Genomic DNA, 24,072 nt, shown 5'->3' with positions numbered 1-24,072 from the left:
CTCTGCTGTAATTTTAAAGTTGAAGTTAATGAATTATGCTGTTCATTAACCTAAGTTTCTGTTCATTTTGATTTTCATTAAATGTTGTAATAGCTACAGGTCACCTAGCTGACTTAAATATAGCTGTTTTCTCATGAAAGGGAATTACAAACAAGTGAGTTGTGGTGAACTTTCTTGTATGGTAGGCTAGCAAATAGTGTAGAAAATCCTGAAGTAAGAAAAGAGGCATGAAGAATCTTTCTTCAGAATATTTCACTGACTTACTTAAGCTTAAATGGGATTTTGATTAGTTTTGAAGTAAGATCTGAAACACTGGATTGAGAGTTTCAGTTTTGAGCATCCATGTTTATACTGTAAAGGTGTTTGTTCTCATTAGGTACAATGAAACAAATCTTCCATATAACTGGATTAGTGTTACGTGGCATTACAGCTTAATTGGCTTATTTTAAATATCTTGCACATCAATTTCTTTTCAGATTGTGGAAATTGAAAAGGTCACGAGTGCGGTTTCATATTCCAGGGTGAGAGATTTCGATTTTAGTGCAATTTGTACAGAATTAATTAGGAAACATGGCTGAAAGAGAAAGGCTGTTGAATGCAAATTAGGGTGCTCATTAGAGTGTAGAAGGTGAAGCATCCTCAAGTATCGTGGAAATTCGATTGAAAATGCAGAAAGCACCTTGGTTGATTTTATTTTTTTGGTTGATACTAAGTTTTATGTTTTTAAGTAGAAGTTACTGTAATTGTTCTTCAGGATGTAGAATTCAGATAATTGTCGTAAGTCACTCCAAAAACGTGCTGCCTTTTCAATGGAGTTCTCTAACCCATATTTTTTGTTTACAGGAGATTGATGAAGCTTGCAAAAGGATAAAGCGTGAAATCGATGATTTAGGCCCTGAAGTTGGTGACATCAAAATCATTCCGTTGTATTCCACCCTTCCTCCACAGCAGCAGCAAAGGATTTTTGAACCTCCCCCACCAAAAAAACAAAACGGAGCAATAGGAAGAAAGGTAAATAGTACTGTTTCAGTATGCTGCTCAGTATTAGCTACTCACATTTGTGTGGACAGTTACATAGGAGGTTTAGCTGTTTTAAATGTATTTGGACAGCAAAAAGTAGAAGTGTTTTTTGATGAAGCTTGAACAGTCCATGTTAAAATGTCCAGTTTAACATTGCATTAAAATTTTGTTTGTTTCTCAGTGCAATTCAGTGTTATGGCTTCCACCTCTAAGGCATGAATATTCTAGTAACTGTTTGGGAGTAATACTTTTTCACCTTTCTTAGGAGAAATAGGATAAATCAGGTTCAGTATTGAACTTGACAGCCATGTGACAATTAACATGAAAGGATGGGATTTTTTTTTCTTCCCTAAGGAGTTATTGAGAAATTAGTTTTGTTTTGGGTTTTTTGTTTTGTTTGGGTGGCTTTTTTGTGAGTGTGGTGGTGTTTTGTTTAAAAACAGAAAACACTCAGCACAAAATGGACTCTCTCTTCAAAGGACGATACCAGGCAGGTTAGTCTGTGTCTTGAGGTTTATGAGAATGTGCAAATTGAAACAAGTACACTGAAATCAGATGTTTTCTGTAGCAGTAAGCAAGGAATTCAGGTTCTTTCCTTGTGCAAAATGGATTGAGAAACTGAAAAACTTGACATGGAACTAGCAAATGCTCTTCATAAAATTGAGTTCAGTTCTTGAATGGTCACATAAAAAGGTTAGAAACTGGTTTTTTCTCTAGAACTGAACATTTGAAAGGAGTCTTGATAGAGCTTACCCAGGTTAGATGCTGTATGAAACAGCATTAACAGCACTAATGCTGTATGGAACAGCATTAGTCTATGCAGACCTTGCCCTGATTATTTGCTTTTGTGCAGTACAATACATGTCGAATACTAGTGAAAACTTTCTAGAGTTCTGGAAGAATAAATCACTTAAATTTACTGAATGATTCTTTTCCCTATTGAAGTTGATTGCAGAAAGCATTCAGTCTGAAGTCATGAAACTAATGCTGCAAGAAGATTGTATTAGCAAATGACTTAAATGAATGCAATTGCTTTTCATTGGTGAACAAGGGATAGCTCTGTGTACTTCATTACATTTTCATTCATGTTTAAAACTGCACACTTCAAAATAGGCAGTTCCTGGTTTTCCTGATAAGAGGATAACAGATGTAGTGTGTAACTTTCATTATGTTGAACTGACAAAGCCAGTACCAGTGTCTTAAGAGGAAGACGCTCTCTCTGTAGCTGTTTCACTGCAAGAAAAATTGCCATGCTGGAATGCTGTTAACTGTAGGCAAAAGCAGGCACAAAATACATAATCAGTAATACAATTCAGACCCATGAAATCATTGGACTTCATTTATTTGAGTGTGTGTTTGGGGTTTTGTTTTGCAGTGTTTTTTTTTTTTTAATTGTTTTGTGGTATGTGTTGGTGTTTGGGTTACCACTTTTCCTCCTTGCCTGCTGTCTGGCTGAAATATTCTGGCTTTTGTGTTCTGTTTCTTACCTTCTTAAACACTGGCGATGAGTGAAAGCATGTAAATTTGTTTAAATGTTTTATTTGTCTTGGTGATTGAGGTATGTAAAATAGGACCAAGTGCTGCTGTGCCTCCACTGTCTTAGAAAACGTCTGCTTTTGCAAGTCTCTTGCAGGAGTTGAACCTAGTTTTTTAGGACTGCTGAGGAGAGAGCGAGCTAGCAGGAGGTCTAAATCATTTCAAAGCTCTAATGGTCATAAAAAGTGAAGTGTTTGCTGAATCAGTATCCCCTGAGCTTTAACTTTGTGAAAGAAAAGAAGGGTGTTGGAAGTTGTGTGGCATCTTGCAGTAGTAGTGATGGTAACAGCTAGTACTGATACAGCTTGGTAACTTAGCACTTCTTTTGTCTTTTAGGTGTGCTAGGCAAGGTCAGTTATCATTGCAAGAAAGCTTAAAAGTAATGATAAGGTTAAAAAATGCTTGTAACTAGTTATAGCTAATCAGAGTATTTATACTGTGGAGGAAGATGAAGATGACTTAACAAGGAGCTTTTCTACTCCCCTTTCCTATCTTAGCCCTTCTTTTTAAGCTGCATTTTAGTTTGTTTCAGGGGTCTTAAGCATTACTAGTTAATACACATGCAATATAGGTATTATATATATTTTAATATTTGAAGTAACTTGATTAAATCTCCAAAACTCTTCGGTCTAGTGAACTGTTAATCTGATGCTCACAACATTTTTAACATAGCATTTCAGTAATTGCAAACCTGCACTTAAAAGCTTATTAGCTACAGTTTATTATTTTACCTAGTGTTAGTTTAATTTGTTTGATTTCTAAGTGGCTTTGTACTTAGATTTGGGGTTGAAAGATGTGGCAGAATTTCCTCAATTATTTTTAACATTTCTTGTGTTTTTTCACTGGTTAATTATGGTTTTCAAGTACAGTGACGTTAACAGTCGAGATCTGTACATATGACAGTTGCTGTATGAATAAGTGCTTTTCCTTCTACCTCTGGAAAGTTCTGTGTGATTCAAGAACAAGTGAAATGGCTGGACCTTCGTGCACAAAGCATACTAATAGCGTTGAGTTACTGATACTGAAATGTCTTAACAAAAACTGGGGATTTAAAGGCAGGCCTAAAACCTTTTGATGCTGCTCAGTAATAGGTGTTTCAACAGTCTGTATGTGGGTGGTTGTATAGATTAGTAGATCTGGAAAAAGCTGAGCCTTTCTATATAAGTTATGCTCTTAGCAACAAGCTGAATGTGACTTGACTGGCCTTGCAACATGGGAGATGCAGCATGTGTCTCTTGCAAATTTTTTTTTTTTTTAATGGAAATGTATTGTGCTTTTGTGTCAGCACTTGGTTTTTGTTTGGAGAGTTCCAAGTAGGTGGAATACCACAATTTCAGCTTAATTCCAATTTTTCTTTTCCACTGAAGTGTTGCTTTCAATATATAATAGCATCTGGGCAAGCTTAAGACCTGAAGTCTACTTAAGCAAGAGACAAGCTGTAACAAAAAGCAGGCTTGCAAAGTGATGAGAGAGGAGGAAGAGAAATCAGCAGGATTGTCAGTCTAGTCCAGCCACTGGCTTCTTTTGTTATTGTGAATTGTTAGGGGTGTCTCAAGTTTGATTTGCAAAACTGAACAATGATGACAGTGCTCTGAAGAGCATTAAGAGATGAAATGCAAGTGGTATTCATGAAGTGCTGAACGGGTTTTGGGTATTTACTGAGGTAGCTGGGTAAACTTGCTGGTATCGTGATTTTAATGGGATTCTTACTGGGATGAAAGCCAGTGATATCTATAGACACTTCATCTCTGGACGCAGAATTTAAACATTGACAAATCAGGCTTCAGAACTTGCATATCGCCTTTAATTTTTGCAAGACTTCAGAAAGCTCATAGGAGTTTTAGAATGTAACCTTAAGTATGTTTGAATACCTGTTAACTAAAAAAAAAAAACCAACCCAAAGTTGAAATGAAATAATATTGCTCGGGACTTCAGATGGAATGTGTTGATAACTGCTTTATTCCAAACAAAGTAAAAGAATATGGTGTGCTGGTACAGTTGTGTAACCTTTGATTTTATATTATTTAGTGTGTTTTCCTGTTTAGGCTTTTAAAGGAAAGTTAAAAAGATGGGATTAGCAGAGGATGTTAAAGGGATTTGTGTCACTTGTCATTTTGTATCAGAGATCAGTGTTAATTTTAAGGAAAAAAGAAACAGAAGAGCAAGTGTTTTAATTACAAAATTCACTATTCCAATGTACATTATTGATGAAGTGAAGGAAAGTTTGACGAAAATCATGGTGTGAGACAGGTTCAGAGCTCTTCATCTTCAGGACAAAGCTGTTTCCTTACTATTTTATTTTGTCTGCAGGTTGTTGTGTCCACTAATATTGCTGAGACATCGTTAACAATAGATGGTGTTGTGTTTGTGATTGATCCTGGCTTTGCAAAACAGAAGGTAAGCATTGTTTAATATCCTCTTTATAGTAGGTAAGAATCTAGAATCTGGTTTCCTCTTCCCTTTCTTAACACTGATAGGGTTTTTCCCTAGGATGGTTTAGGTTTTGTTCAGTTTTTAACTCATGCTAGGTTTGCACTTGGTCTGCAAACTTTAGTTATCTAGAGCAGTCCAAACCTGTGCTGTGCACAAGAATTTTATTTAAAGAAAATAAACTTAAAATACAAAGATACTGAAACTGGAATATGGATTTCCTAGATTCTTTAGAGAGGGTGGTTTTCTACCATATGTCTGTGTTTGAGAATACTCAAGTAAAACCGAGAAATTGCATGAAAGCAAATAAAAATGGTGCTAGGAGCCACAACTTCTTTTCAGTTGCGTTAGCGTAGAAAACTCCAGCACTAAAATGAAAAGAGAGAAGTAATACTTAGGGCAGTATTGTTTCTTGTCAGTATTTATCATGTACTGTTGTAGCCCTGAAGATTGTCATTGAGCTTGTGCTGCTTGGAGCATCATGGGATGTTCAGAGGAACTGATGTAGCTTGCTTGCAGACAGTGCAGTAACTAAGGGATAAAATCAGTTTAGCTTTTTTCATGAATTATAGCTGTCGTTATAACTTGGTTTCCTACACTTTTCCTTTGATACTCACATACACTGTCAGCCTTTTTAAACTTTAGCAAATTGAGAGATACGGCAGAGTGTGAGTACAGCCAGTGCCTCTTCATACACAAGTTTCAGTCGCCATTTAGGCTGAAGTTTGGTTTGTTGTTCGTTTGTTTTTGTTCCCATGAGTAGTTCTTATACCGAAAGAATCATAGAATAGTTAGGGTTGGAAAGGACCTTAAAGTTCATCTAGTTCCAACCCCTCTGCCATGGTCAGGGACACCTCACACTAAACCATGTCACCCAAGGCTCTGTCCAACCTGTCCTTGAGCACTGCCAGGGATGGAGCATTCACCACTTCTCTGGGGGATCTGTTCCAGTGCCTCACCACCCTCACAGTAAAGAACTTCTTCCTTATATCCAATCTAAACTTCCCCTGTTTAAGTTTTAACCCATTACCCCTTGTCCTATTGCTGCAGTCCCTGATGAAGAGTCCTTGTCCATCACCCTTGTAGGCCTCCTTTTGGGTAGAATCATAGAATGGGTTGGGTTGGAAAGGACCTTAAGATCATCTAGTTCCAGCCCCCTGCCATGGGCAGGAACATACCGGAAGGCTGGTATGAGGTCTCCATGCAGCCTTCTTCAGACTGAAGAGCCCTGATTTTCTCATCCTGTCTTCATACTGGGAGGTGCTTCAGCCCTGTTACCATCTTTGTGGCCCTCCTCTGGACTCGCTCCAACAGCTCCATGGCCTTACTACATTGAGGACACCAAAACTGCACACAGTTATACAGAATACCTTCTGTGATAAGAAATGAACTTGTTGTACATGTTTTATACCAATTCCCACCATGAGGGTGTTAAAACATGGCCCAAATAACATCTTCAACGGAAACTGCTACTGGTTTTGGTTTTTAGAGTGTATTCTTTTCCATGAGCCCTATTGCGCTGGCAAGGCTGCCATTTATGTATGACTGCAATGGAAATTTTACAGTAAATTCCAGCATGTTTTTTGAACTGTGACAGTCTGCAAGTACCCTTGAAAATACAGCCCTGCTTTGTCATCAGTCTGAATTTTACAGTTGCATTCATGCCTTAATGTTGGATTTTTCCTGACCTCTAGAACATGGTTATTCAACACTATAATTTTTATCAAGACACTTTTTATTTTTCCCCATGGAATTATTTGAGCGTCAAGAGTGTGTTTAGCATTCTACAGAACAAATCGGACACATTCCTTCTGCCACAAAAATCTTATCTAAAAATACACACATGTAAGGAGGGCAAAAAGGCTGGCAGGAGTTGTTAAGAAATGAACAAAAAGTAAATGCTGTTCTCGAGGCAGTTGCATTTGAAGCTCTTTGTCACTGATCCAGAGGCTCTTGTAGCCAATTTTTTCTTCTCCTTTCAGATACATACAGCTTGTGATTTCCTAGTCAGAAGCTGTTTGAAAATAAGTTTAAAGCACTTAATTTTTTTAGATAGTTGTCTCATGCGTAAGCAGTGTTCATTCTTCATCCTTCTTTCCTGTTCTGATTCCACTTTCAAACAGGTGTACAATCCTCGGATCAGAGTCGAGTCTCTCTTGGTGACTGCAATTAGTAAAGCTTCTGCTCAGCAGCGAGCTGGCCGTGCTGGTCGTACTAGGCCAGGCAAGTGCTTCAGGCTGTATACAGAGAAGGCTTACAAAACTGAAATGCAGGTAAGAATGCATATATAAGAGCTCCTGATCAATACAGGTAGCCTAGTGCCTTGCTACCAAACCAAATTAGAGTGTGAATGCTTGTGTAGTTTAAAGTGTTCTGAATTTTCTTTCTTTTCCTCTCCCTACCACAGGACAACACATACCCCGAAATTTTGAGGTCTAACTTAGGATCTGTAGTACTGCAGCTTAAGAAGCTTGGCATAGATGATTTGGTGCACTTTGATTTTATGGATCCTCCAGGTATCTGTTTCTTTTTTATCTTGCCTACTGTAACTGTTATGCTTTTAACTTCTGAAACCCTTATTTTGGTGAACATTTTACCTAACAGCATCATATAAGGTATTTTGGTGTTTTTTTTCACTTTTTAATCTGCAAGGAATATATTTTGTTTATCCTAAAATCTAGTGATATGTGTGTTATCAAAAGCAACTTACATTTCTGTCTGCATAATCGGTTTAAATGGAACTGAGTAATCTACTGAATATCCCTTACCTGCAGAGGATAAGACAAAATTATGGGCATTAGAAAATCTATAATTTGTGTTTTTTTTACATGTAACCTTGATTACACATTCTAATTGTGCATCAGTTAACAACTGTATGTAAATAAAATTGGCTAGTATTTTTAAAGGTGAATACATGTTTTTACTGAAACTATGAAGTTAATGTGTGTCTCCCTTTTAATAGTGTTAAATGTTCATACGTTCTTTAACTGGGTTATTTTGCTAATTAAAAATGTAGATCAGCCATGTTTAAGTACATTAAACTTGGTTGCTTTTCCCCCTAAAATAAAAATATAATTTATAATCTGTATGCTTTTAAATAGCTGTATGGAACAGTTAAATCCTTTGTGCTGTGCAGCATGTATGGTATTTTAGCAGGAAAGCATTTTGGTTTTCCTTCTGGTTTTTTTTTTTTGTGGGTGTGATGTACACTCACTGAGGAATGCAGGCTTAGATTTGTGAAGGACTATAGATACCTAAAATGGACATGGATAAGATATTAGGACTGTATCCATCTGTTTTGAATGGAACAGGGGGAGTGCATCAGTACGTGGTGGGAGGGTGTGATATTACTGTGATAGTGAATATTTTACAATTCCACTGCTGTCTGAATTTTTGAAAAGCAGTGATCTTTAAATATTCAAACCTTTTGATCCAGTTAAGAGCTCTTCTAAACAAGTGATGCCCACCCACCCATGTCTGGATGTATATAACTCAATTTGCTACCACTTTTGTGTTTGGAAGTCAGTTGAATCGATAATGAAAAATAAGATGGCTTATAATACTCTGTGCTTTCTCACTTTTTACTTATTCAGGTATTCAGAGTAGTTTGATTAATGTGCCTACCTGAATATTTTTTTGTTTCAGCTCCTGAAACTCTGATGAGAGCCTTAGAGCTTTTGAATTATCTAGCTGCTTTAAATGATGATGGAGACTTGACTGAGTTGGGATCCATGATGGCTGAATTTCCACTGGACCCACAACTGGCTAAAATGGTTATTGCAAGTTGTGACTACAACTGTTCTAATGAGGTCCTATCTATTACCGCCATGTTGTCAGGTAATAGCAGAGAAAGAGATACTAAACAAAATATAAATCTTCAGTTTGGGAGAAAATTTGTGTTTGCCACATCAAAACCATAAATAATATGCATATATTTCTAGTAAAATTAGAAATGTCTGTTAAAAACACACAGGTGTTTAATCAATCCATATGGGCTTACATAGAGACCTAGAAGCTAATGAATAGTAATGTTAAGAAATAAACAAACATAAAATGGTCAAACAATTTGCTCTGAACTTCAGGTAAAAGTGTATATATATGTATATAAGTTGATGGGGGGGTGGAAATCAGGCTAGTGCAACAGAGATTTCTCTTCAGGCTCATAGTCAAGACCAGGAATGTCAGCTCAACCACTGTTTTTAAGGTGGTAAAATCTATTTTTGTCTTGTGCATTCTTCTGCACTTTGATAAATCCCAGTATTTCCAAAACTATTACAGTTTAATTTATATTAAATTATAAGGTTGTACATGAAATTATGATGCGTTGTTTCAGTCATTAAGTGGTAAAGCTGAAGAACAGTCATTAATTTTATAGGGAAGAAAAACTTTGGGGAAGGATGTATATTTATAAGAATTAATTTATGTGCACAGCTGTACTTTGCTGCTGCTTTCTGTGAATAGCACTGCATCAGAGCAGAGCTGCTGCTTGAGAGAGCTTGATGAGAGAGAAATGTTATCAAGCAAGCAGAGTATTTCATTTCCCAGTTCTGTAAAACTGACTTCATTTTATAGTTAGCTGTCATAGGACAAGCGGCAATATTCAGCCTGTTACGAAAATGGGGATTTCTTACAATTACTCTTTTGTCTTTTGAGTGTGCAATTTTAGCAGGCTCTGCACAGTGCAGGTGTGCTGCTTACTTGTTTAACTTGGTTGAGTAGATTAAAAAATATGTTTTGGCTAAATGTAAAATCTGTTGCTTCAGTTTAGCCTTACGCTATGTTAATATGAAAGTTTTTAAGCACAAGCTAAAATGTTTGTTGCAGAGTTATGATTGTTCAGACTCAGAGCAGATGGGCAGGGCAGAATTATCGTAATTATTTTAATTAAATGGTAGGCTTAATTGCGGAGGTGGTGGTAGGTTGGTGCCTGTCTTTGTCTTCCCTTTCTCTCTTCCCCACTACTACAGAACAGTGAGTCTACTATTTTTGTCTGTGGTCTTAAACTGATTTGTCTTAGTCCTTTTTCTATTTCCCTTTTCCCAGGCCATGGTACTTTTTTTGTTATTGTTGATGTTTTAAGGCACAATAAATGTCATAGATCAGATAGAAGGAAAAAATTCTTTACTGTGGGGGTGCAGAGGCACGGTACAGGTTGCCCAGAGAAGCTGTGGCTGCCTCTTCCCTCGCATCATTCAAGGTCAGGTTGGATGGGGCTTGGAGCAGCTTGGTCTAGTGGGATGGGCTGGACCGAGAGGATCTTTAAGGTCCCTTCCAAACCAAACCATTCTACGATAAATAAGGCCTTTTTGATTTTATTTGTTGTTTTTACTTGGGGGGGCATGGGGAGGATTGGAAGGATTGAAGGTGGGTAATGTATGGGTTGTAATCTAACTCTGCTCTTAACAAAACAAACCTTCAACAACCAAAACCCACTTTTTTAATTTTTTAAACTAGTGGCATAACTGCATTTTATGGTGTCTTAAGTCTCCATAAAGATTGTCAGGCTCTAATAGCAATCCATGTATTAATAGTTTGGACTGTATGGAAAAACTAGGTACCAGAAGAGAGCAGAGGATAGGTTGAATAAATGGGCAGATTAAATGGTCATACTTCATTTTGTAAGAGTTGTGGTGTGGTGCTGTGAGGTAGAAAGTGCTATTATTTACTCAAAGCAGTGAGTTAAGCCAGAATATTTGTGAATTTCCTTTCATTAGTCTGAGTTTGAGATTAAAATATGCTTTATATTTTCTCTGCTTTCAAATGCAGGGCTCAAAATATAAGGTGTTTATTTTCCACCTGCATTTCCATTTTCTTTAGTGTCTTAGTCCTGATTTGTTACCATGTGATTCAGTGTTGCAGTGTCTATTTTCCTCAAGTTCCATCCAGTATTCAACTCAGCAGATTTCTGAAATGTAGTGTTTGGGGGCTTTTAATGGGAATTTAAGAATAAAGTATAACTACCCACAAAAAGATCCTCATCTGTTAGCACCAGATGAGGTGCTAAAAGGTGTTCTCATGCGATTTGGTGGACTTTAGTTCTGAAGAGACTGGTGTAGTCCCAAGCAGCAGTCCCAAGCAGCTGGAAAAGGATAAAGGATTTTTAGCATCTTAATTTAACTGAAATTAACCACTTAAGAATTACATCTACTTTAAAACCAAACTGGTTTTGTTTTCTTCTGTAGATTGCTAAAGTGAGGGTCTCATAATTACATCTTGAATATTAGTATCGATATTGCAAACCTATAAGAATGACAGACCATGAATTAAGCTGGTTGCAGTACTATTTGTGGCCTTTGGTAGTCTGTATTTGGAAAGGGAACATTAAAACAGTTCTTTGGATTCAAGTTGGACTGAGTCAGACTTACGTAAGAATAGTAATGATGGAGAAAGCTCATCACATTGCGGGGGTGTTTTGTTTTGTTTTTATTTCAAGTAGTGCCAAAGGACAGTTTAACCTTCCACCACTACCGCTACCATCACAACCTTTAGACTTATTAATGCATTCATTCACATGTTTCTGCATACCAGTGCTGATAACAATACCATCTGGGGAAGAGGGCTTGACTTCACTGCTGTGTTCTGTCTGGTAGCAGACTTGTGATAAATCTCATGTTTGTTTAGACTGTACTAGTGCAGTACAGTTTCAGAACTATCTTCTTCACTCTGTCCTTAGAGGGTTTCTGAGAAAGCAGTTGCAATTAAAGCATTGATACATGGGCTACTAACTCCTGGTAGAGCTATCAGCACTGGGTCTTGAGCCAAGATCTGTTTAGCTTTCCAGTATACATAGACAACCTTGATGGCCTTCAGACTAGAGATTTTGATGCCTACATATAGTTCTATTTGAATAATCAGGTACTCTGTAGCTTTGAAACCCTCTTGTCTTACAGATGTGGGTAGGTGTTGATGTACCAAATCATGGTAGTAAACAGTCCAAGATGCAGTTGGAGGCCATCCTGCCCTGCCCTATGCTCTGTGAACTGACCTAGCTAGGCCTTGTTCCTCTATCTGTGAATGCGTGACTCATCGATATGGGCGTTTGTGTTGGGCCCATACCAACCTTGTTTAGTCCCACAGTGTTTTGTTCGCCCCACGGAAGCAAAGAAAGCAGCGGATGAAGCCAAGATGAGGTTTGCCCACATAGATGGAGATCATTTGACGTTGCTGAATGTCTACCATGCTTTCAAACAAAGTAAGTGTGCACCTGCTTTAGCAAAATCACTCGAAATAGTTTGTGCTGCCAGCTTTTGTTCTGGGTTCCGGGGACAGATGAGAGGTGTGGGCTTGTTTTCCAAGCCATTCTGTTGTGGTCTTAAAGGCTTTTTTGTTTTGAGTATGTAAAAGTTAAGTGCTGCTTGTCTTTGGGATGGAAACAAACCCAAAAAACTAGCCGAGATAATCATGTAATAAACTGATGAGTGTGGAGGCAAGCCAGGCTTCTAAATCAGTGCTGGGTAACCTTGGACAGAAGGAAGTAAATGTGCCTATAATTAAGAAATATTGGAAGTTTGTTATCTGACATTAATTATACCAAAATCTGCTTAATTGCTTAATTTTCAGGGAGAGCAGAGCAGAAAATACAGTGCATTTGAAGAATATGCTAATAGAACCAAAGCCTTTTTAATACAGTTAGAAATTCTGTAATAAGGCCTTGGGATGGATTGAGAGGCAGATGGGTGATGCATCAACAAGTAGTATCGTAAAGCCCTAGGATATATTTATTTCATTTTCCTCATTTTTGTGTAAGGACTAGGGAAAATATGCCGTCCTTCTCAACAGTATATTTTAGCAACTTGAAAAAGATGGGAATGAAGAGGGGAAGCTAGGAAAAATGGCTACATAAGTGGTATGCTTTTTTAACAGTGACTTATCCTGGTGGTAAGGAAAAAGATTACTCTTAACTGCCAACCAGGTTAACTTGAGTGCTCCATTTGCATTTATGTGTAAACAACAGAAAAGCAACAGTCTTTATCCTGAGTAAAAAGAAACCCAAGTGGGTGTCCCTTTCTGCTGCAGTTTTGCTAGACATTTTGCATTGAAATAATCTACCACTTTATGTGGCAATCCTAAATAAATCGATTTTCAGAGTAAAATTCAAACAAAAGTATTCACAATTGTTTGAAACAATAGCTGAGAAACTTATACTAAACAACTGGGAGTTGGAGGCACCTTTTGCTTGTTCTTATTAGCTTTTTAGTGAACAGGATCTAGTATGTCTTGTGAATGTGTTTTGGTGGGGAGATATTGCTGGAAGGCACTGGTTTTACGCTCTGGTTCCTGAGGGATGGAATTATTTGGGGAATAATCTTTTGTTCAGTTTCACTGTGAAATTGAGTAGGATTTCTGGGATTCAGGATCAGAAGACCAAATGCTGCTACTGTTTGTATCTAGAACAGTATAAACCAGTTACAGATCATCTAACTTGCACAGTTCAAATGGCGCAAATGCTGTGGTACTTCAGCTGTGATTCTGCTGGCTAGTGTACAAGAACTTCAGCATTCAAACTTAATTTTAAATATATTCTGTAATACAAAGCACAAAAAGAATTTAAACATATTTCTTATTGTGAAACCTTTTCAGTGCAAGTTAGTAATAGTTTCTGTACAAGAGATACTTTTTGTTAACACTTTTTGTTGGATTATTAAAGTAACAAAAATTTAGAAGAGCGTCACTTCAAAAGCAGCAGAATTGGTAGGGAGAATTGGGTTTCTTGGTGTTAAAACAGGCACTTGGGTTTAAGGAGGGTTTTTTTTTTTCCAAATGCAGTGTAATTGTGTACAGTCTTCTTGCGTCCGCTGCACGCTGCAGTTAAAGATGATGCAGTGTTCCTGAAGCTCAGTTACGTTTTACAGTGCCGACTGACAAGATGATTTTTGTAGGTGTGGGGTGTGATTTTTATTTTATTTTATTTTATTTTTATTTCACATTTACTGGTGGGGATATTTCAGCCAAACATCAGTGATTGTGTGTATATTGTGTTGGGGGGGGGTGAGGGAGCTACTTTGTCCTGACCACATGCTGCTTGACTAGAAAACTATTTGGGCAAGTTATCTGTAATGCAAGAAAATGACTTAAACCAAGAACTCTTGTCATATATGAAAGCTTGTGGATATTTTTTTTTCTGGTTCCTGTGACTGATCGATCCGATGCTGTTTTACTTAGTTGCTCTAATTGGACTAAATACTCATTTTTGATTCATGTGTTTTAATGTTGCAGATCATGAGTCGGTTCAGTGGTGTTATGACAACTTCATTAACTACAGGTCCCTGATGTCTGCAGACAATGTACGCCAACAGCTGTCACGAATCATGGATAGGTTTAATTTGCCTCGTAGAAGTACAGACTTTACCAGCCGAGACTATTACATCAACATAAGAAAGGCATTAGTTACTGGGTATTTCATGCAGGTATGTATGCATCCTTGCAAGGAACATAGCTCGGTGTTCAGATGGCTTTTAATGTTAAGATGGTTATTAGAATTTATCAAAACTTTATGGATGTTAATTAAAATATATGACTCACTCTATTGCCTCTTAGTCTTTGTTGGATTACTTGGTTTTTGCTTCAGTAGTACATTCTTTAGGCAAATCTTACTTGGTAGAGAAGCTTTAGGCAGTCTTCCTCATACCAAAATACTGGTTTTGGCAGGACTAATCAGGAATTGGCTACTAACTTCTCAATAACTGGGGAAGGAACTTCATACAGCATTTCAAATTAACTACAGAAATGTAGTTTTAAAACTATTTGTAGTCTGATACAAGTAGGGGAAATGGAGCTGTATGTAAATACTAATTATATGTAGTCCTTGTAGAAGGAGAGTATTTGTGATACTTTTCCATATTTATATTTCACTTTAAAAATATGTCACAAGTACTGGAGCAGGTCTGTCCTCTCAAGATGTACGCTGTTTGTAACTCACTTGCCTCTTGAAGCAGGACATATGGAAGGCAGTCTTCACTGCTGCTGCCTGGTTGCTTCGCATTTCATGTTAAGCATGTCTCCAAGCGAGAATGCAGGCTGAGGTTTTTCTTTGGTTAGTGGTTCTTGTGTTTTGGTTTGGTGTTGCCTTTTTTGTTTGCTTTATTTTTGGTGGAGTCTTTTGGTGTCATAGTCCCCTAATGCTGTGATTTATTTTCTTTTCTCTGTTTGGTGTTTATCCCTGGGGCTAGAAGAGTCCCTTTGCTGGCTTTTGCAGATCCAGGAGTACAGAAACTTTAATGGGAGTCACTGTGTTCAGTCCTTGCTTTCAGCACTTGTTTTCTTCATCTTTCTTGGGGATGCCTTAGCACACAGTCCCCCTACACCTTTTAATTCTGTAAATCTTCTCAAAGACACTTTAGTCTCTACTGCTCAGGAGGTAAACATCTGACTATACTACTATTCACAACACAAATACAGGCTCACATGGATGAAAATGGAAGCCCTTCCAGAAGTCTCCTTGGCTTCCATGGCCCTCTTGCCCAAATGTTTTTTTTTTTTCGGGCTGAATCAAGGGATAGCTATGGCAAACCTGTTGAAGGCATTTGGAGTGGAAGCAGTTTCAACAGTTTCTTTTCTCCTTTGATGTGTTTGAGTCCATTTTTATTTTGTTTTCGTCTTTGACTCTTTAATCTCCATGATAGTGTGCTACCTGTTTGACCTTGACTGAACTCTCTCATGAATTCCATGTTGTTTTGAATAACTTTCAGTAGAAAACTTAAAATATATATACTAAAGAGATGTTGTTTACCAGCAGTTGAAGTACTTAAAAAGCAGTCCATGTGCACATTCTGCTCTCTTTAAGCAGGTGTTCTGGCTCTGCCATTTGGGGGCCCATGTTCAGAAAGCCCTGTAAGGAAATGCATACACTGTTCTTTGTCCTCTTAGTACAGAGCATGAGTAGAGTGCCAAGTCTGAGCACTTGTAAAGTGTGTGCGTGCCCTGTAAATAGTATAGTCTGTGGGCAACACATGGCAGAAGTTGTTTCTTCAAACTTGTTAAGGTTTAAATGGAGTGTTAAAACCAGTAGTGGCCCTTGTTCTGAAGTAGTTCTCATTGCCTGCTTTGTTTTATACTTTGGTAATGGCCTCTGTGTCTTAAAGAGTCACCAAATCTTACTGTAAAGTTCCTGTAGTAATCAGGACCTATGGTTGATGTCAGGGTCTGTATTAACTATTGAAATAGTGCAAATTATGTAATTGGTATTGAGTACTGTAAATTTACCTTCAGTTGTGTGTCAGTGACTGATAAATGTGGAATTTTAGTGGTGACACATCATGTCTTTACCCTTTATATTTAAATACAAACTTGAATTCCAGTAAATCCTTAGACAAGCAGAAGGAACAGCAAAATAAGTTAAAGTTACCAACAGTTCTGTATGCAGGAAAACTTTTGGAAGGATAGGTGCTAACAACAAGTTAAGTGTCTTACAGAATTCTTATGTCCCTGGTTTCTTCTAGTTTTTGTTATGAAAAATGTTTTTTGACTTTTTTCAGTAACTATTTCTATGTCATGCCTCAGAATATGCTAAATATGTAAAACAGAGCAGGAGTGGTATTTGTAGAATCTGCTCATTTAAAATAAAGTATACCACAGAAATGCCATCTTCTCAATACTTAAGTGCTAGATATATCCTGCCTTAAAGGGGAGGGACTGGAAAATCGTAGATCTGTAACACATCTGTAATTTGGCAACAGAACTCAAGAACTAGTGATGTAGATGATTGTTCACTCAACAGAAGTAGGAAAACTAAGCTTATAATTTCTAAAGCGTCAATAGACGTGTAGCTGAAATAAGTGTGTGGAAAAGACTAAGCAAAAATTATACCACAGGAAGTAAGTGAAGGAAATTGTTACAGTTGAATTGGAAAAGGCAAGCAAATGCCAGAGTACCTTAAAGATGGGTCATCTTCATTCTAGTGATTTTTTGAGTTTGATTGCCAGTTGTCTTAAGCTTTTGTTGTTTTATTTCTGCGCTAGTACTGAAGGCAGAACAAGACTATAGAGCTGGAAATTTAAGTCAGGTTTTAAAGACTGATCAAAGTCCTGTGGTGGCTTCAAATCAAGGCTGGAACCTTTTTTGGATAACATGGCTTGGAATCACAGGGTATATCAGGGTCATTAGGATGAATTTCAGTGATGTGGTGCTGTACAGGAATTTAGATGTCAGTACTTTTACAATCTCATTCTTACTGCTGTTCTGTCTTTGGTGCTATTCTGTGTGTAGAATGGTGTATATTTTGAAGTCTTTATGTAATCTGGCTTCTACAACAATAGAAAGGTAATAAAGCCATGACATGAAGGTGGTCACCAGTGCAATTAGTGGTATTCATTTGAGCTTTATTAATGCAGAAGAATGGTTTAAATTTTTTAATTGCTTCAGAGACACTATTGCATGCTCTGCAAGCAGAAATCCAAGCAACTGACCGTGCTCTTTTGGTGCATGCTACCATTCTTGTTTCAAAAAGACAGGCAAGATACAATAATTTCTCTAGGCTGTCAAGACCAGCCTGCCAAAATCTGTAGCCTTAAATCTAAAAAAAGTTGGATCTGGCAATACTCTTCTTGCTTTTGCCCTTTTGAATGCATTAGGATTGCCAGTGTTTGATTTTAACGACCCCTGGTTGGGCTCTCTAGGTTCAGTGATGTGATGGAGAATACATAAGCACGAGCACACTTAAAATTTCAGAGGAAGGTGTGCTATTGTTAATGAAATTGTGACATCCCTGAAGCCTGTGTTAGGAGAATGTGAACTAAAACGTTTTCCTGTGGTGGCCACTGTTTCCATGGGGGTTTGTCATGTTAGTAACAGGCTTGTAATTGTCTCTTAAGTGATCAGCAGGTGGCCTATTTTAGTCTGCAGAGCAACCTGGGCTGGCTTGGCTCTTTATGATCCTTGGAGAGTTGTGTTTGTGTAGCTCCTCATAGTAGTCAATAGTGTTAATAGCTTTTCTCCCCACTTAAAGCACCATTCTTCATTCAGGTAGAATAATTCACAAATGTGTTGTACTAATAACATGATGGACTCCTTGATGATTGCAGGGTTCAGGTGTGTATTTTGCTTACTACCACTGCTCATTTAAAAATGAGTGTGTTTTTACAATGCTGTGGTTTCTATGGAAGCACATGCTTTTTATGCTCTGAAAAATATCACAGAATCATCACCAAAGGATTGGTTGAGGTTGGAAGTAACCTCTAGAGGACGTCTGGCCCAACCATCAGTACATTTACAGGCACTGAGGTTCAGAGGAGTGTAGATGCATATGCTGCCTCCCATGGGTCTTTGTTCTTCCCTTACATCAACCTTGCTGCTTGCTTGAGCCCTAAATTCTTGTAGCTTTGTGATCTGGCAAGCCACTTCCCCCTTTGGAGAAGCAGCAGAGCTGGCGCTCAGTTAGCTGCGCAGGAACAGCTCAGGCCAGGAGGGAGCAGGAGGATGCAGTAGCTGACTGCTGGATCGTCATGGCCTGTGGTGCAGCCGTAGTGTCAGTCTGCGTGTTTTGTGATGCTGTTGCCATTGCTGGGCCTGAAACTCTTCACCAATCTGTGTGCTGACAGCAGTACTTTATAGAATCTAAATAGGATAAGTACTGTAGCTCAGTGTTAGCTCAGGATGTAAATAAGTCACAAGAGTATGTAACCACTTAATAGAGACTTATCCCTCGTATCTGTGTTCCAAGGAAACATTTTTCTTAATTGGGGTTATTCCGGTTGCTGTCCTTCCCTTGAAATAAAGAGCCAACTGTACTTCTCTGTAGCATTTCTTTTTCTTTGAGTATGCCTAGTTAGTTAGTTCTGAATGTTCTTTTCCTTAGTTCAGAATTACACGAAATAAACAAATACAGCTCTTTTCTTTCTCCATGTCATTTATAAGGATAGTAATCATACGTATTTGGGAAAACGAGTTAATTAGACCTCAATGTCTTAATACATCTGAGTGAGACTGAAGTGCTAAAGGTAAATTGTGTTGGTTTAAATTTAACAGCGAGCTGTTTTCTAGAATGACACCTAAATAAACGGTTCTATGGCAGATGAATGTCTTTTCTAGTCTGGTTTGCAGCTGTACTGCTACTTAATTTCACAAATGTTGAATTGGATGAAATTAAGTCTAAATGGTTACAGAGTGCTGTTAATCTCCATTGAAAAGAGCCTCTGTTGACTCCGTGGACTTCAAGTAAGGTAACAGTGTTATTGTTAAGATCTTGGGTGAAAAGCTTTGCAGACCATTGAAATACTTTGTTCCGCTCCTAAAACATGTTCTGGATATTAATGGCATAAAATATTAAAGGGGAAGCACACTCAATGTGTTACTAAGGAGATACTCTGACTTTAAAATTCAAAGTAGCTTTAGAAGTCTTGGGATTTTAATCTACTAGAAAAAGGTGAGATACAGCAAGGAATTAGGAAAACAAGGAAGTACACAGCCTACATTAAAGGAAAGCAGCTAACCATGACCTGATAAAAAATGTCTTTCAACATCTTTCACCCATTGTCCATCCTGCTTAATTTTTTTATGGTATTTGTGTGTGTATGTGTATATATATATATATATGTAATGAAATAAGTACTGAGGTCATCTTGAATTGCCAATATGAAAAGGTTAATTCTGGTTACCTGTTCTGTTAGATTATCTGTTCTTGCAGAGGATATCCTTTAAGGATAACTGTCTGCTTCCTCACAAATCTTAATGAGCTAGGTATCTGAGCATCTCAGTGAGGGAGGCATTATTCCCTTTCATAGAGGAAGCAGCTTAGTCAGAGAGAGGTTAATTGATTTTCACCAAGGTCACAGCAGAAGTGTATTGCTGAACCTACATTTTCCAGCTCTGAACCTCATGCTGTAACGAGGCTGCTCTTATTTCTGACATGCCAAACTTCTCATTCCTACTGGACTGACGTATTTCAGGCCACTGTGAGAAGATTTGCAGAACAATATGTGCATCAGTAGAATTACTGCTGAAACACTGCCCTAATAAGAACTTGAAAGCACAGTGTTGTGGCTTTCCAGTCCCATAGTAGCTGCCGTGATCAAATTCTTGAAGCAGGTGTCTGTAGTGGACCATGGCTGACTTTTTGGGATGTCGCTAACCTGTCCAATAGATACTCCCTTTTGATATTCTCTTTGCTTTGCTGTCGTTCTAATAATGTTTCTTCTCTTTAGGTGGTAACTATTTTTGTATGTTGCTTGAATTGTGTATTAGAGTATACACTTAACCATGGCAGTTAGCAGAAACATCTGGCATCTTGATTGTGTCTATAAAAAAGCCTGAATGGTTGAAGTGGTCAAGTAATGTGCCAAATTTAGATGAGATTTGAAAGTTGGGATAGTGTGTTGTGTGTAGAACGCTTGAGAGTCGGCTTGAAATCACTTCCTATGGTAATGGAAGAATGTCTTTGTCCCTAGGTGGCACATTTGGAACGGACGGGGCATTACTTAACAGTGAAAGACAACCAGGTGGTGCAGTTGCATCCCTCCACTGTTCTTGATCATAAACCAGAATGGGTGCTCTACAATGAGTTTGTCCTTACAACAAAGAATTACATCAGGACATGTACAGACATCAAGCCAGAATGGTAAGCCAGAAGTCTTAAACCAGTCATGACCTACTGTAAAGCTCTTGGTTTTCTTTTTTAAATTGAGGCAATTCCTGTCACTTCTCCTGAAGGTAATATTAGAGAATAGTCATGGCATCAATGATGGCGTGGACTTGAGCTCTTGCAGATGATTAAAGGTTTTCTTTGTGGATACTTGTTCCTGTTTGTGGGAGTTGTGTGTGAAAGTGGCCTCTCTGCAGAGTGCAGGGAAATGCTTGACTTAAATCCAGTGACTGTGGTACTCCTGCTGGGAAGGAGCTGCTTGGAGGCGCTAGGTTTGGGGAGATGTCCTAGAACCCACTTGTTTACTTAAGAGATACCATTAGATGCCTCTGTTCTCAGGATTGAGGTCCTCTCTTTGCAGTAGATGTCTCAGATTTTTCCAGAAGGATCTGAGGAGGATTCAGTGCTTTCTTAAAATATGATGGGAAGAGGTACAACCTCCCTTGTCCTGATGTCTATTTGTCAATAGAGTTTCTGTTGAGGAAGTTAGAGGCCTGATCTTGTGCAGACAAGCAAAAATCTGAATTGTCTTGCTTGTCTTTAAGGTCGTACTTAAACTGCCAAGTTACAAGCTTTGGGGACACATGAGGCTCTTCAGTTGTTGAAATAGTGCTGTAGTGCAGAAGGAGTTCATAAGTATGTGTACAGCCTGCCGTATTTAATGGAAAAGATTTGAATCCTTCCTCAGAAATCCTTTTCTTGGGAAGCGCTGCATAGCCTAAAGGTGGGGTCCTATGGCCTTGGTTGTGTTTTTAAGCTTAAATCAGTTAACATTCAACTTTGTGCTCATGAACAAATCAGTATTGAGGTAGGCTCTGTTTCCTGTGGGCTTCTACGTGGAGCAGCAGCTCTGACTTCAGGGGCTGCTGTGACACATACTGAGACAGCAGTGAGGCCTGTGAGGGACACGTGTGTGCACGCTTCTTGTGAGGAGGAAAGCATCTTGTGAGAAGGAAAGCTTGTGCATGCTTTCTTGCCTTGGACGCTGGTGCTGGCAAAGGATGGGACTGAGATGTAAATGTGTGTGAAACTTTCATTGATCTTAGCATCACAGATGGGCTGAAAATGAAGGATAATTGTTTCCCTCAGCTGCAGAGTTTCTGTAGGATGCATCTTAAAGTTTGAGTATTGGTAACAAACTTTTGCTTTCTTGACAGGCTGGTGAAAATTGCCCCACAATATTATGACATGAGCAATTTTCCACAGTGCGAAGCAAAGAGACAGTTGGATCGCATCATTGCCAAACTTCAGTCCAAGGAATACTCACAGTACTGAATTTATGCTTTGAACTGAAGTTACTCAGAGGACAGCTTTAAGAGACGAAAGGATTCAAAGTTCAAGTTGTGCTCTTCACTTTGGTTCAATAATGGCCTTTATTTGAAAGCTTTTTAATTTTTCTTTACAGTAAATATTCCATTCTGATTTCATAAATTAAACATTTATGCCTCCCTTTTGTGTTGACACTGTAGCTCATACTGGAAAAGCTAATCAATGTTTTGCAGTTTATTGAAAGTAGTTCTATATATAACAATGTTACAAGCATTTCTTTAGAAATGGTTGAAAATGCTTCTAAAAATGTGATTATCGACCATGGTATGCATGATCGTTGTAATTGTTGACATTCCTTTTAGAAGTTGTGAAATGTTACAACTTGTGCTTATGTAGACACAATCTTCGGCCTCAGTACGAAGGTACTGACTTCAATAAAGTCTATTTATACTAATTTGGTGCCACACTATGTCAGTATTTCTGTTGCTTTGATCAGAAGGTAAGGAACCAGGTAGTGCCCCATGGAACTGCTGCTTTACTGACATGGCAGTAGTTAAGGATTTTAGTGTTGAAAGTGCAGGTGCTGCAGCAACAGGTTATGATGACTTGGATACAGTGCGTGCAGTGTTGATCCCTGGTAAACCTGCTTAAGTTACGTAGGAAGTTGTTTTAAAGACGAGGTGCATGCAGATGTTTCTGGAGACTTCTTTCTTCCAACATACCCCTAGATCGTTCTTGGACAGAGCTGTAGTTGTGTCCTGTGCAGTGCCTGTGGCCAGTGAGAAATTCCCCTGCTGGGCAGTGTTCAGGTGCAGGTGACACAAACAAGAGCATCAGTGACACTACAGGACAAATACTGTTGTGTCACTGTAATTTGGTAGTGATTTTTAGTGAAATACAATTTGACTGCATTTTCACTTTGAGAAAGCTTAACCTATGTGGAATTCGTAGTAAGATTTGATCAGAGGGCTGGAGCACCTCTCCTGTGAAGACGGACTGAGAGAGCTGGGTTTGTTCAGCCTGGAGAGGAGAATGCTCTGGGGAGACCTTAGAACAGCCTCCAGAACCTAAAGGAGGCCTACAAGGAATCTGGAGAGGGGTGTTTTTGCAAAGGGCATGTAGGGGTAGGTTGTGGGGGGATGCCTTTAAATTGGAAGAGATGGTGAGGCACTGGCACAGGTTGCCCAGAGAGGCTGTGGCTGCCCCATCCCTGGCAGTGTTCAAGGGCAGGTTGGATGGGGCTTTGAGCAACCTGGTCTAGTGGGAGGTGTCCCTGCCCATGGCAGAGGTTGGAACTGGATGAGCTTTAAGGTCCGTTCCAACCCAAACCTGTGATTTAACATATTTACGTTTTAAAACATACTTAAAAACATATTTGGTCAGATTTTAGCAATAATGAGGTTTGACCCTTCTGACAAAGAGGAGTTGGAGCAGCTCTTTATGAGGGAAGTTCCCCCAGAACAGGAGCTTTGCACTGCTGCTGTGCTGTGAGGCTGGAGCAACCCTGGGCTGTGTTTGCAGAGCTGGCAGCTAACCTGTTAGACTGATCTAGGACACTGATCTTTGGGAAATCCTATTTAAATCATAGCAGTTGGCTATGAAATTACTTGGAATCAGTAATTCCAGGGTTGTTCTTTTCTTAATTGCCATTTATATAATGGGGAGAAGTTCTTAAAACTTTGTTAGCAATGCAAACAGTATTGTGAAAGAGAGCGTGTCTAACAATTAACACTTGAGTGAATTTATGCTACACAGTGGGGCTGTGAGCACCTCAGGTTTTGTAAGTGAGGGGGGGAGTCTCCCCTACTTCAGGTGCTGTGGGATGGGTCTGGACTTCCCTGCCCTATGAAACAGTTTTCAGTAGGAAGAAGGGAGGTTGATCTGTAACATGTTAAGCTGGTTGAATTTATCTGAGCAGTTACAAGAGTGTCCATTTTAAAACATGGGGATCCTGACCTGGAGCAAACTGCTTTCACCCTAATGCTCCTAAACATCTGAGTGGTTTGGATCCCTGCTCAAAGGTACCTGAGGTCCACTCAGTATGTAGTGTTTGCTCCCCCTCCTGCCGGTGGGGGCAGTTGATGCCTTGCTGGAAACTGGCTGCTCCCCAGGTACCAATGTGTCCAGTGTCTGTGCAGAGTGTTCAACTCCAGGATGCTGCTCTGCTGGCTGCCTGGCTCTCCTGGGCACAGTGAGGTGCAGGGGCATGGCCAGCTCTCAATGTGAAGCCCCTTGAGGACCCC

At 38.8% G+C, this 24,072-nt stretch overlaps 1 protein-coding gene across 1 annotated transcript in view; it reads left to right on the top strand.

Moving 5' to 3' along the window:
- DHX15 (DEAH-box helicase 15) overlaps nucleotides 1-22,283 on the top strand; it is a 47,719-nt gene extending 25,436 nt beyond the window's left edge. Inside the window, exons 6-14 of the mRNA XM_061379714.1 lie at nucleotides 844-1,011; nucleotides 4,867-4,953; nucleotides 7,110-7,259; nucleotides 7,394-7,502; nucleotides 8,632-8,823; nucleotides 12,056-12,178; nucleotides 14,203-14,393; nucleotides 20,367-20,536; nucleotides 21,718-22,283. Of these exons, the coding sequence (XP_061235698.1) occupies nucleotides 844-1,011; nucleotides 4,867-4,953; nucleotides 7,110-7,259; nucleotides 7,394-7,502; nucleotides 8,632-8,823; nucleotides 12,056-12,178; nucleotides 14,203-14,393; nucleotides 20,367-20,536; nucleotides 21,718-21,835 (1,308 nt within the window). The 3' untranslated portion in view covers nucleotides 21,836-22,283. The remainder of the gene's footprint in view (nucleotides 1-843; nucleotides 1,012-4,866; nucleotides 4,954-7,109; nucleotides 7,260-7,393; nucleotides 7,503-8,631; nucleotides 8,824-12,055; nucleotides 12,179-14,202; nucleotides 14,394-20,366; nucleotides 20,537-21,717) is intronic.
- Nucleotides 22,284-24,072: the final 1,789 nt, after the last annotated feature.

This window comes from Neopsephotus bourkii, unplaced genomic scaffold (genome assembly GCF_033783945.1).
Source record: "Neopsephotus bourkii isolate Nb327-2 ecotype Australia unplaced genomic scaffold, CSIRO-AGI_Nbou_v1 NB_1780, whole genome shotgun sequence".
Classification (NCBI taxonomy): Eukaryota; Metazoa; Chordata; class Aves; order Psittaciformes; family Psittacidae; genus Neopsephotus; species Neopsephotus bourkii.
The sequence above is the reverse complement of the archived record's forward strand: the minus strand, read 5'-3'. Positions and strand labels throughout refer to the sequence as shown.